General features: G+C 41.2%; 1 protein-coding gene across 1 annotated transcript in view; it reads right to left on the reverse strand.

The window, feature by feature from the left end:
• Window positions 1–13354, reverse strand: part of LAPTM4B (lysosomal protein transmembrane 4 beta) — a 63818-nt gene that overhangs the window by 18698 nt on the left and 31766 nt on the right. Inside the window, exons 3-5 of the mRNA XM_024115904.3 lie at window positions 6798–6871; window positions 6321–6443; window positions 2054–2152 (exon numbers count right to left, since the gene is read on the reverse strand). Of these exons, the coding sequence (XP_023971672.1) occupies window positions 2054–2152; window positions 6321–6443; window positions 6798–6871 (296 nt within the window). The remainder of the gene's footprint in view (window positions 1–2053; window positions 2153–6320; window positions 6444–6797; window positions 6872–13354) is intronic.

Here is a 13354-nt window from a genome sequence, read left to right on the forward strand (position 1 = left end):
CTGTTGTGGCCTCTCCCGTTGCGGAGCACAGGCTCCGGACGCGCAGGCTCAGCGGCCATGGCTCACGGGCCCAGCCGCTCCGCGGCACGTGGGATCCTTCCAGACCGGGGCACGAACCCGTGTCCCCTGCATCGGCAGGCGGACTCTCAACCACTGCGCCGCCAGGGAAGCCCAGGGATTTTTCTTATTCACCACCAAACCCTAGCAGCTACAACACGGCCCGGCACACAGGAGACCCTCAGTAAATATTTACTGAATAAATAAATGAATGATGCATCTTCCCGTCCGTTAGCTCAATTAACCTCACAGTCACCCTTCACAATGTTTTCTTAGCTATTACTGCTATTTAGTAAATGAAGAAACCAAGGCTCTGGTCACATAGCTATATGGCAGTGACACAAGGTAAATCTAGGTCCTCTGACTCAAAATCTCAAGTAAGCCTTTCCAATAAAGATGTAAATGCCTACACAGTTAAAATGCCTTTTTTGAGAGCAGTGGAAGGTTCCAGCTTCTGGGTAATGGCACAGGGTAGCTTGGCCAGACTAACCTTCTTCCAGGTAAAAATGATAAAATCTGGAATAAACACACACAGACACACAGACTTTACTTGAAGGCAGGGCCGAAGGGCCCAAAACAGGTAGAAGATAAAGGGCAGTCTGGCCTTGAGTGGCAAACTTCAGTGAATGGGATTTGAGGGTCTGAAGCCTTTTGCCAGTGGCTCTGCCCACTCTCCACACAGCTGGTGGTCTGACTGAGAAGCCAGGAAGTTGGGGTGTTGAGGTAGGAGCTGCAGGGGCAGGAAGCCTCAACATCCGTGTCTAAAATTCACCCAAATCCTTGACCACTAAGCCACACAGGCAGTAACAAGCCATGCAGAGTATGTTGTATGGAGGGAGATGCAGACCTCAGTGACTTTCAATGAATCATTTTCCTTCTACTCCTCTTCAACACATTACCATTTAAAATGACTTTTCTCCCTAAATGCAGCTTCTTCAAAACTCACCAAGGCTTGGTTTTTAAAGAATTCGGTAATTTTATGCCAAGATAAAGACAATGAAAGATGTTAAGAATTAAAAGTTCAAGGTCTAACTTGAGAATTTTCTACTTATTACTAGCACACAAGCACAAATTATAATGATGTTTTTATTATTAGGTTTACAAAGATGAAAAATAGCACTCGACGGATGAGGGCGAGGGAAACATGGCAGGTGGGAGTGTTAAGGCATTCAACTTTAGGGGAGATCAATTTGACAAACTATGAAAAACCTTCAAATTATGCATACCCTCTAATTTCAAGAAATAGATCTTGAGAAAATAAATGCATAAATATACAAAACATGTATTTAATTTAATATAGTCATTGCTGTACTATTTATAAGTGAAAAAGTAGGAACTATCTCAATGTCCAACAGTAACTAATTTATAAAAATGATAAATTCATAATAGACTGTTACAGAATAATGTTCAAAATCCATTACATTTTTAAAAACAAATTACAGGGACTTCCCTGGTGGAGCAGTGGTTAAGACGCCACACTCCCAATGCAAGGGGCCAGGGTTCCATCCCTGGTCAGGACACTAGAATCCACATGCATGCCGCAACTAAGAGGTCGCATGCCACAACTAAGGAGCCTGCCTCCCTGCTGCAACTAAGGAGCCAGGCGAGCCACAACTAAGGAGCCCGCCTGTTGCAACCAAATATAATAAATAAATAAATAAATATTTAGGAAAACCCCCCACAAATTACAAAAGAATGTATACAGGGACTTGTAATGGATGCTATGGTACTTAATACACACCACATAAATGTACAACATTATATCAATTTATTTCCATCCAAATAGATTTTAGAAGAACCCTGGGTTGGCCTGTGAAGTTTGGTTAGTGTTTATCTCTCTCATATAAATAAGAGAAGGAACAGAATTGTGAGGAATTCAAAAAGCACTTCAGAAATCTAAAACAAGATAACAAACTAACGGAAGTTTGCTTACTTCTTTAGCATTCATGAATACATTTAGTAATATTTAGACCATAAGTAAAATCTTCATGCTTACCTTAAAAGCCAAGATAATGCTGATAAACAGAAGAATAATAAGGACCAAACAGGTAGGATTCACTGACATGATATCATCTTTGTAAGGAAAATCAGGAGGCTACAAAAGAAAAGTACCTCATTAGCAAATCTCATTAATGATCCAGGATTCTATTCCATAAGCATGAACCAGATGTGCTTCTCAGAAAGCAATTAATTAAAGCAGATAGATAGTTATTATTTAAGGACACGACAACATTTCTAGTCTACCTCTACTAATGAAAAAGCTACAAACAGTGTGATAGGGAGAGGCTAGTCTGTTCTTAATTCAGGCAGTAACTCTCAAAAAGAAAATTCAGTGGAAGATTCATGAGACGTAAAGACCTAATTCTGCCCTCCGACCATATAGAAAGTTAGAAGTCAATGGTCTTTACAACACCTCAAAATTTGGATTTTCTGCAAATTCTGGACGATTCTAATGGGCTTGTGTAGGGCAAGGGGGAGAACCCTATTAAAATACTGCCTTCTTGGGCTTCCCTGGTGGCGCAGTGGTTGAGAGTCCGCCTGCCGATGCAGGGGACACGGGTTCGTGCTCCGGTCCGGGAAGATCCCACATGCCGCGGAGCGGCTGGGCCCGTGAGCCATGGCCGCTGAGCCTGCGCATCCGGAGCCTGTGCTCCGCGACAGGAGAGGCCACAGAAGTGAGAGGCCCGCATACCGAAAAAAAAATAAGAAATAAAAAATAGTGCCTTCTTAATATAGAGCATTTTTGCTGATGCTACTTCTCCTCAAAGAGCAGAACCTTTATATTAGTAGGTATTTACAGCATTTAAAAAAAAATCAAAACTATTATATAGAATGGATAAAACAAGGTCCTACTGTACAACACAGGGAACTATATTCAATATCCTGTGATAAAATCGAAAAAGAGTATGAAAAAGAATATGTATATACATGTATAACAATCACTTTGCCGTACAGCAGAAATGAACACAACATTGTAAATCAACTGTACTTGAATTAAAACAAAAACAAAAAACACAAGTCCTACCCTCTGACCATACTGATTAACTACCAGGTCAAAAGAAACCCTTTTAGGAGGACTGAAATCTGCTACTATGGTTCACGGGAATGACAGGATGTCACCGTGAATCTCGTGCTCAGCACTGATAGAAGCTCTCATTGTAAACAGCTTACACAGCGTGCACAGAAAGCAGCCCCGTGTGCGGTCACCCTTCATCTCTCCTCATCACCCACTACTATGTGTTTGGATCCGACGTGAGCAGTATTCCCAGACATAACAAAGGAGAAAACTCGTGACTCATGTGCCTCGATCCTCCTCCCCAGGATGAGCCTCACCTAGTGGTTTTCAGAGTCTCCTTTCACTCTGGCAAAGTACCGAAGGAAGAATGAAATCTAAGTCACTTGTTGTGATCAGCTCATCAAACTGGCCCCTGCCCTTGGAGCCTAAAAAGGCTGTCTGTAGTACTGATCTCAAGGGGGAAAAATGAAACAAACTGATGTTATTTACAAGACCAACACAAAATCATACTGTTTCCAGGAATACGGAAAAAAAAACCAACAAGCGCTGTTACAGCGGAAATATATGAGCCTTTCCACAAAGATCTTTACACTCTTTCCCCCAGAAAAGTGAACGTGGTTTCGACATCCAGTTAACACCTATAAAAACACACACATAGGGGCTTCCCTGGTGGCGCAGTGGTTGAGAGTCCGCCTGCCGATGCAGGGGAAGCGGGTTCGTGCCCCGGTCCGGGAGGATCCCACGTGCCGCGGAGCGGCCGGGCCCGTGAGCCACGGCCGCTGCGCCTGCGCGTCCGGAGCCTGTGCTCCGCAACGGGAGAGGCCACAGCGGTGAGAGGCCCGCGTACCGCAAAAAAAAAAAAAAAAAAAACACACACATAACTTACTTTAACTGTGTTTTACAAGACTCCACATAAAAAGAACTGGCGCTAGGATTAAGTGGTGTCCTCTAGCAGCCTTCTCAGACAAACCTCCCCAGATTCACTGTGTATCTCAACTTGTCAACAGGAGGGGCACTATCAGTGGAAATTTAATATCCCCTTTCAGTGCCGTCTCTCAGGCACTGTGATAACCTGCAGGCCTCGCTCTTCCAGCCCAGAACGATCTTCAAGTCGAACATGCAGAAGATGCCTACTTGTGTTATTTGGTTTATAATTATAAATAAAAGTAGATACTGAGTTTTTAAACTCATATGAGGATTATTGTGAACACCACCGATATTATGACTTTTCAACTGGGTACGGAGTGACTGAACAATGCAGGTGGTACAGGAAGTCCTGGTAGTATCCTGAGTGTTCTAAACGCTGGCCCCTGCACATTAGCCTTTCTCCTCCTTATAAATCTCCAAATGCATGGGATGGAGCACACAATATACTCTTCAAGTAGTCAGAACTCTCATGTGACTTGCCTTGGTGTCCCCTTACTCCATCCCACTCTCTCCCGGCCCCCTCACGTGATGGGCTCTGTCGAGATCACGTTTCCTCCACAATTCCAGGATGATTTTAGGAGCTCAGTGCCAGCTCATTATTACAGAGTAAAATTCAAGTCCTTAAAGACAGAGGTAATTCTACAACCTGTTCATCACATATAAACCCCCTCACGCAGAAACATTTAGCTGTTATCACAAGAGATGATACACAAAATTAGCACACGGGAAATAACACCAAAAGTTTCTTGACACTACACTCTACGAAAACATAGATCTGTTTCTAAGAAACAAAAAGAAGTTATTTTTTTACAACAATGACAACCTAATACTTTTAAGGAGCAACACACTGGAGGCTTTTCATACTAGGTCTAGTGAGTACCAGTCACGTGATCTGGGCAGACTGCCAAAAGATCACAAACCCCTGTGGCCACACTTCCTACCTGGCTCCAATCCCTCCATCCCTCTTTTCCACTGAACTTCTTGACCGCCATTATCACATCAAAACCCCAGTCTGTATCTCCATCCCAGAAAAACCCTGTTCCTTCTCCCATGCTCAGAAACTACTATTTTTTTTAAAAGGAAATATTTTTTAAATTAATTTATTTATTTCTGGCTGCATTAGGTCTTTGTTGCCGTGCGGGGGCTTTTTCTCCGGTCGTAGTGAGCGGGGGCTTCAGCAGTTGTGGCGCACAGGCTTAGTTGCTCCGTGGCATGTGGAATCTTCCCAGACCAGGGCTCGAACCCGTGTCTCCTGCATTGGCAGGCGGATTCTTAACCACTACACCACCAGGGAAGTCCTCAGAAACTACTATGAAAACTAAAGACTGAACATTCTATTCTCTCCATTTAAAGCATTCTAAGATTTTGAAGAAATTAAATTTTAAGGTACATAATTTAAAACACAAAGATTAAAAAATGTGAAGGCACAGAAGTATTCTAATCTCACACCCTCCATGAGCTTCTTAATAGCCAGCCACCAATATTAACTCATATGGTCACAAAGGACATTTAATATTGTAGAAAACCAGCCCCAGAAAGAAGTTTGGGGCTTCCCTGGTGGCACAGTGGTTAAGAATCCACCTGCTAATGCAGGGGACACGGGTTCGAGCCCTGGTCCAAGAAGATCCCACATGCCGCGGAGCAACTAAGCCCGTACGCCACAACTACTGAGCCTGCGCTCTAGAGCCCGTGAGCCACAACTACTGAAGCCCGCATGCTTAGAGCCCGTGCTCTGCAACAAGAGAAGCCGCTGCAATGAGAAGCCCGCGCACCTCAACGAAGAGTAGCCCCTGCTCGCCGCAACTAGAGAAAGCCTGCGTGCAGCAACGAAGACCCAACTCAGCCAAAAATAAATAAATAAATGAATGAATGAATAAATAAATATTTAAATTTATTTAAAAAGAATAAATTATAAATAAATAAAAGAAAGGGGTTCTATGGTCAAATAAGTTCAGGAAACAGTACATAGTAGAGTTCCACTTTTCCCATACACAGCAGAGGCAAAAGGCTCTCCTCTGCTGATAACTGAGCAAATTGCATTTTCCAAAAATAAGACAATTAGTAAGTAGCTTGTAAATTAGGTAGGCACCTCTAATACCATCATCACCAACTTATCTACCTCAGGGGGTTATGTTTTCCCAAAAAGCATTCTAAGAGATAAAAAATCTTATCTTTATTCAAAAATCTCGAATCAGTAACTCAGATGCAAGTTAAAATGCCACAAATTAATGTGTGTATGTTTATCTCTACATCTTTTATATTTCTATCTTAACCAAGGTCTCCCTCACGAAGAGACATAGTAATTATAAAGGTCACATACCAGCTGTCGTATGTATTCCTGGATGGAGTTTGGATAAACAAGCACTGTGACTGCAACCAAGGTGTTCAGGGCAAAATCAAAGATCTGGTAACAGAAGAATGGGATGATCCAGGCCGCGTGTTGCTAAACATAAGACAGGACAGGATGTTAATATTTAATATGTTCAATATTACAAAACGTTTTTTTTTTGAATTCAGAGAAATCTTTTCTTAATCTGAAGGGAAACGGAGGAGGAGAAATTCATTAAAGCAGGTCATGATGGCAACTTGCTAAACCAAACAAAAGCAGTCAACCAACAAGCCTCAGCGAACACTTCTGAGACTGTAACATTGGTTTTTCACGTAACATTAGCAAGAGATTTAAACTTTTAAAGATTCTTACAGGAAACTGAGAACAATCATTCCTTACTTCTTACAGATAGCTGCACAGATTAGGGACCAAGGAAAAGGCCCAGGACCGTATTTCTAAGCTGCTTACCTTGTATGCCCCATAAGTAGCCATTGCACAGATCAGGATCATAAGAAGAGAAATTGCGATAGCAATGCACATGTCTGCAAAAAAGTTTTTTTTTAAAAAAAGGAAGAAAATCAGTAGTAGCTCCACTGTTTTAACATTTTTTAAAGTCACTCCTCAAACGCATTTTGTTTATAAACCAATTATAGACAAGAACTTTATACGAAGTTAAACACCAGAGTTCCTTTGGAATCTGAGCCGATGATTGTTAATGGAAGCAAAGTGCCTAAAAGATTTTCTCCCTAAATCACACATAGGTCTATATTAAATAGATCTATAAATATATCTATGTATACATATTTCAAAGTTTGGTCTTCTGGTCCACTGAATTATATATATAACAAATGAGGTATGCTTTTTCTCATCAGGACCTTTATGTCTGTTTAGTCTAGAGCCTGCCAACCTCTCCAATCTCCTCTCATCTCATCCCACACTTTCTTACTCACTGTAATCCAGCCATACCATTTAGTTCACTAAACACAGCCAAATCATCCCATGCCAGGGCCTCACATTTGCAGTTCCCACTGAATAGAAGTAATGTCGCTCATATTTTCACGAGTGGCTCCGCCTTTTTAATCATTCAGCTCAACACCTCCAAGATCTTCCCTGGCCATCCTAGCTAATATGACCCTCCCAGTCATGCCCACGTGACTGCTGTATTTTCTTTACAGCATGTTTCACTATTATCTCGCTTATTCGTGTACTGTCTGTCTCTGCTAGAGGAACCTTCCTGAGGAAGAGGAGCTGCTGTGTCTCGTTCACTACCGCAACCTCAACACTGAGAAGGTGACAGATGCCACATGTGGGCGCCGAGCACTTGTACTGAGGTCAACCCGCATTGAGATGTGCCGTTAAGACTGAAATGTACTCCACATTTCAAGGACTTAGTATCAAAAAAAAAAAATCCCATTAATGATTTTTATACTGATTACAAGCTGAAATAATATTTGGGATATACTGAGTTAAATACATTATTAAAGTTAATCACCTGTTTGTTGTTAGCTTTTTAAATGAGGCTACTAAGAAATTTAAAATTACCTGTGTGCTTGCATCATATCTTTGTTGCATAGAGCAGCTCTAGTACAAAGCCTGTTTCACAGTAGGTACAAACTGAAGACTTATTCAAGAGGTCATGTTACAATATCTTTAGGAGATTCTGATTAGAAGTACAGTATATCTGGGTTTCTGAAGGTAACGTGTAGGGTTATCATCAGGCTAAGAGAGTACAAAAACCCTTGCAGTAAAGTATCTGTATAGTGCTGACAGTTTGCAAGGCATTTTCACAGATACCTCATTGAGTCTTCCTTACTCTGAGGTAGATGTCACTGTGCCCAGTGAATGGATTATGAAACCAGGGCTCAGAGGTTATGTAACTTGCTGAAATAGCATTTGCATCAAAAGGCTAAACTATGACTAATCCAGCCCTTACGACTCAAATCTTTGGCTCTCTCTACTATACTATGCTGCTTCTACTTAACCTACAAATACTGACCAAATGAACCAACCTAGGCTGCCACTTGCTACAGGTATTTCTCCAAAGGAAAGTATTCCAGTTCTAGAGCCACCCACACTATATCCTCAGCTTCAGAGATAAGAGGATTTTTTTTTTTTTTGCGGTACGCGGGCCTCTCACTGTTGTGGCCTCTCCCGCTGCAGAGCACAGTCTCCGGAGGCGCAGGCTCAGCGGCCATGGCTCACGGGCCCAGCCGCTCCGCGGAATGTGGGATCTTCCCGGACCGGGGCACGAACCCATTGTCTCAGCGGCCATGGCTCACGGGCCCAGCCGTTCCGCGGCACGTGGGATCTTCCCGGACCGGGGCACGAACCCGCGTCCCCTGCATCGGCAGGCGGACTCCCAACCACTGCACCGCCAGGGAAGCCCTGAGAGGATATTTTAAGCAGGTTTACAAACAGAATCATAAAGTCAAAGTACTTTCTGTGTCAGATGTATATATATCAACAAAGACCATTTGCCCCCTTAAAAAAAATGAACCTTCCTTAAAATGGTCTCTAGATTTAATGCAGTACATTTATAATAAAGCTGATGACTTTTATTTACTAAAGGAGTAAAAATTTGATTCTCCAAAAAAAAAAAAGAAGGTTATAAGAGAATCAAGATATAATACTAGTCAGTACTTAAAAGAGCATGATTTCTCTCAGGATACATATGTTTTTTATAGTTTACTTTATAATTTTAATGCTACATGAACTCATCTTCCCTTATTATGAGGGAAGAGGTACCAACAAGGACATTTCATGTATGCTTCATAGTATTTTTGCTGGGCAAGTAACCTGCCCAAGGTTGCCCAGCTAGCAAGTGGTGGATGAGCTATTCTACCCCAGAAGTCTAACTCCAGAGGCAATGCTCTAAGCCACCATGCTACCCAGCTGTGAAGGAGGTAAAGCAAATGCAGTAGTAGAGGTCAAAGTCCTGGGAAACCAGAGAGCCTCCCTAAAAGGAGTGGACATCCTTTATTATGTGCAAAGCCTATCAGAACTTGTAGTAATCTCTAAAACTTGAACTCAGGCAGAAATTTATTATTTTCTTCTTTGTCTTACTTTGACAGTTTCCAAATTCTGTACAAGCCTATTTTATAATGAGAAAAAATTAGTTTTATAAAAGCTAGCCCATTAGAGGATACTCTTTGACTCCCTCATAGATCTTAAGAGAAATAGAGACAGACAGATAGATAAACAAGCAAACAAACAAATCCAAGGCTTTATTTAAAAATAAAAATATAATGGTTATATTAATATTTATGTTATAATAAAATTTATATAAATTATCTTTTATATTAATATTAAGCATATCAATAAAACCTTTATTAATATAAAATATTAATACAGAAAAAAACTAAAATCTTGCATAATTTTATGTCCTATTCTGGAAAAAAAAGAAAACCACTCCAGAACAAAATCTCACATAATGATCAAAATTTTTAAAATTTCCATCTTTTTCAAAGAATATAAAACTCAGGAGAAATTTAAAAGGCACAAATAAAATGAAAGTCATAACGTATCCTATCACCACTCACAATGAGATACCACAGAAAAAATGTTAATTTGAGATGAGGAAATTTTCAAAATTCTATTCCTATAAATGACTACACCAACCACACTGAACAGACTGAATATATCACAAGCATGTCAAATAGCTTAGGTAGGATCAAAGCATAAATCAAATAAAAACACAAAGCAGAGAAGATAAAACAGGTTAATGAACCTTGTATCTCCTAGCAACCTCGAGCACAAGTCAGCTCCTCTGAAGTAGTGTGTAGCGTACCATGGTGAACATGAGAGTTACTCTGAGGAATGAAAATTCATTTCTTTTATAATTATGTCAACAGGCAAATCAGTAACTGGTCCTACTAACAATATAGGAATTTTTACAATCAGTAAAGTACTGGTCAGTGACAGGAATATCCTTTACTTATTCTTTGCACAGCAGCTGCACCAACCAAAGTCAGAGCACACTGCCCGCAAGTTGTTTCCTAAATTAAATTCCTGGCTTAATGACTCAGTTCTAATTTGAAAAGGTTCCAAAGAAAAGCTATACCACAGGCCACAAAGGCATAATTAGAAAGCATTTGCTGATACTTAGTCAATTAATCATTGAAATAGAATAGGCATATAAAGGACTTCCCTGAAATGCCTTTGTTAAAATAATCTATTTCTAATTCTACTCTTCCTTAACATTTCTTGGGGTTGTGTCCTTCCCATAAAACTGATAGCTAGATAGATAACTAGCACCCGATTTATGCTCCCACATTATACTTGCTTAGTCATAAGTCATTCTTATGGCTCAATTTTCGGCTCATGAAAACAAACAGTATTTGGGGTATAGTTTCACCATTAAGTCTAGAAGAGAACTATTTTCAGATGAATTCACAGCAACAGTATGAGCTACTGAGAGTAAAATACAAAAGCCCTCAACCCCTGCGGGGGTAAACACAAAACCCAGGTAAGTCCCTCCTATGGGGCCTCACGTTCTGAGGTTGAAAGCTTGGGGAAGAACAAGCATAAGGCACTAATTTTATTTCCCTAAAACAGAAGCAAAGCTCTAATATACTTTTTGTTATTTGTGTGGCAATTGTTTATAACTTTTTTTTGAAGTAAATTCAGATAGAAGAGGGGTTTCTTGTAACTTGCTAATTTACAACTTTATTTATTTATTTTTGCGGTACGCGGGCCTCTCACTGCTGTGGCCTCTCCGGTTGCGGAGCACAGGCTCCGGACGCGCAGGCTCAGCGGCCATGGCTCACGGGCCCAGCCGCTCCGCGGCATGTGGAATCTTCCCGGACCGGGGCACGAACCCGCGTCCCCTGCATCGGCAGGCGGACTCTCAACCACTGCGCCACCAGGAAGCCCCAGATTATGTCCTCTTAATCTACGCAGCCTCACATTTTTATCCCATGTTACACACCTATTTAGTATTCATGAAATAAATTTTGGGTTTAAGAATAAAGTTGTAGGGCTTCCCTGGTGGCGCAGTGGTTGAGAGTCCGCCTGCCGATGCAGGGGACGCGGGTTCGTGCCCCGGTCCGGGAAGATCCCACATGCCGCGGAGCGGCTGGGCCCGTGAGCCATGGCCGCTGAGCCTGCGCGTCCGGAGCCTGTGCTCCGCAACCGGAGAGGCCACAGCAGTGAGAGGCCCGCGTACCACCAAAAAAAAAAAAAAAAAAAAAAGAGGACATAATCTTTGCTCTCAGATGCTTAGCATCTACTAGGAAGGGATGGAAGAATTCAATAACAGATGACAAGCTAGGGGAGTTCAGAGGGGACAGTATTTTCAGCCAAGAGGAACAAAAAAGAATTTATGGGAGGATGTGGTTATTTGGGCTGGGTCTTTTTATCCCCTCATAAATTTTTTGTATTAAGATATAATTCACATTCTATAAAATGCACCCTTTAAAAAAGCATATATATAATTCAGTGGGTTTTTTAGTCACAAAGTTGCACAGCCATCACCACTAATTCCAGAATATTTTCATTCTCCCCCCCAAAACCCCCTCTATATCCTTAGAAGTCACTCCCCATTTCCCACCCCCACCCCCCGCCCTCCAGCCCCTGGCAACCATTAAGGTACTTTCTATCTTTTTAGATTTGCCTATCCTGTACATTTCATATAAATGGAATCATACAATTTGCAGCCTTCTGTGTCTGGCTTATCTCATTTAGAATAATATTTTCAAGGTTCATACATGTTGTCAGGTGTTAAGATTTAAACTATAAGTTACAAAGGATTAGTTAGTTAAGTAATATACAGAAAATGTCAAGTTCAGAGAATCTCTGTTAACTCCTCACTTTCTAAGATAAGGAAATTAGCTCCTGCCAGCTATTCTCATATTGAGAAATTTATACTGACATAATTAAGTCTCATAAAGGTTGCTTATATAAAAACAGAAAAACCTGTACTTCCCTGGTGGCGCAGTGGTTAAGAATCCGCCTGCCAATGCAGGGGACACGTGTTCAAGCCCTGGTCCGGGAAGATCCCACATGCCGTGGAGCAACTAAGCCCATGCGCCACAACTACTGAGCCTGTGCTATAGAACCCACGAGCCACAACTACTGAGCCCGTGTGCCACATCTACTGAAGCCCGCATGCCACAACTACTGAAGCCCACGCACCTAGAGCCCGTGCTCTGCAACAAGAGAAGACACTGCAATGAGAAGCCCGCGCACCTCAACGAAGAGTAGCCCCTGCTCGCTGCAACTAGAGAAAGCCCGCGTGCAGCAACGAAGACCCAACGCAGCCAAACATACATACATACATAAATAAATAAATGTATTTTAAAACAAAAACAGAAAAACCAATAGGAGCATTTATATTTTTTGTAATTATGGTCACTGGAGAAACAAGATGTGTGACTAGACCTTAAGAGAAGGAAATAAAATAAATTTAATAAAAAATATGCATGATCTATTTGGAACAATTCTGGAAACATTACTGCTGGACACTAAAGCAGACTTGCACAATTAGAAAGACGTAAGTTTTAATTAGACCTTTTAAAGATTTCACATCTCTATAAACTTACTAAAAATCATGAAGCTGTACATTTAAAATGGGTAAGTTTTACAGCATACAAAGTATAGCGCAATAAAGTCGTTTTTTTAAAAAAAAGATGTACAAAATACAACATGTAAAGATGTTGCTTCTCCCTAAGCTAATCAACAAATTTAACAGTCAGAGATATACAGCAGTATTTCCTGACAACTGGACATGTGGTGCTCAAGCACAGAAGAAAAAAATAAGCAAGAATAATTAGAAGATTTCTGAAAAAGAAGGTAGGGTTAGCCCTACCATATATTACACATACTTGCAGGAGAGGTGGTGAATTGGCACCAAGCTTTCATTCCCACCTTCTAAAGTGCCTTCCTATTCTGCAGAGGCTAGAAAGCTAAAATCTAAATTTCCCAGATTCCCTTGCAACTGGGTGCTGGAAGCATACAGGTTTTCCCAATTAGACGCAGACACATAACAAAGACTCTCTCTTCTGACCAAACACCTTAGACTCTATCCT

This window comes from Physeter macrocephalus, chromosome 15 (genome assembly GCF_002837175.3).
Source record: "Physeter macrocephalus isolate SW-GA chromosome 15, ASM283717v5, whole genome shotgun sequence".
Taxonomy (NCBI): Eukaryota; Metazoa; Chordata; class Mammalia; order Artiodactyla; family Physeteridae; genus Physeter; species Physeter macrocephalus.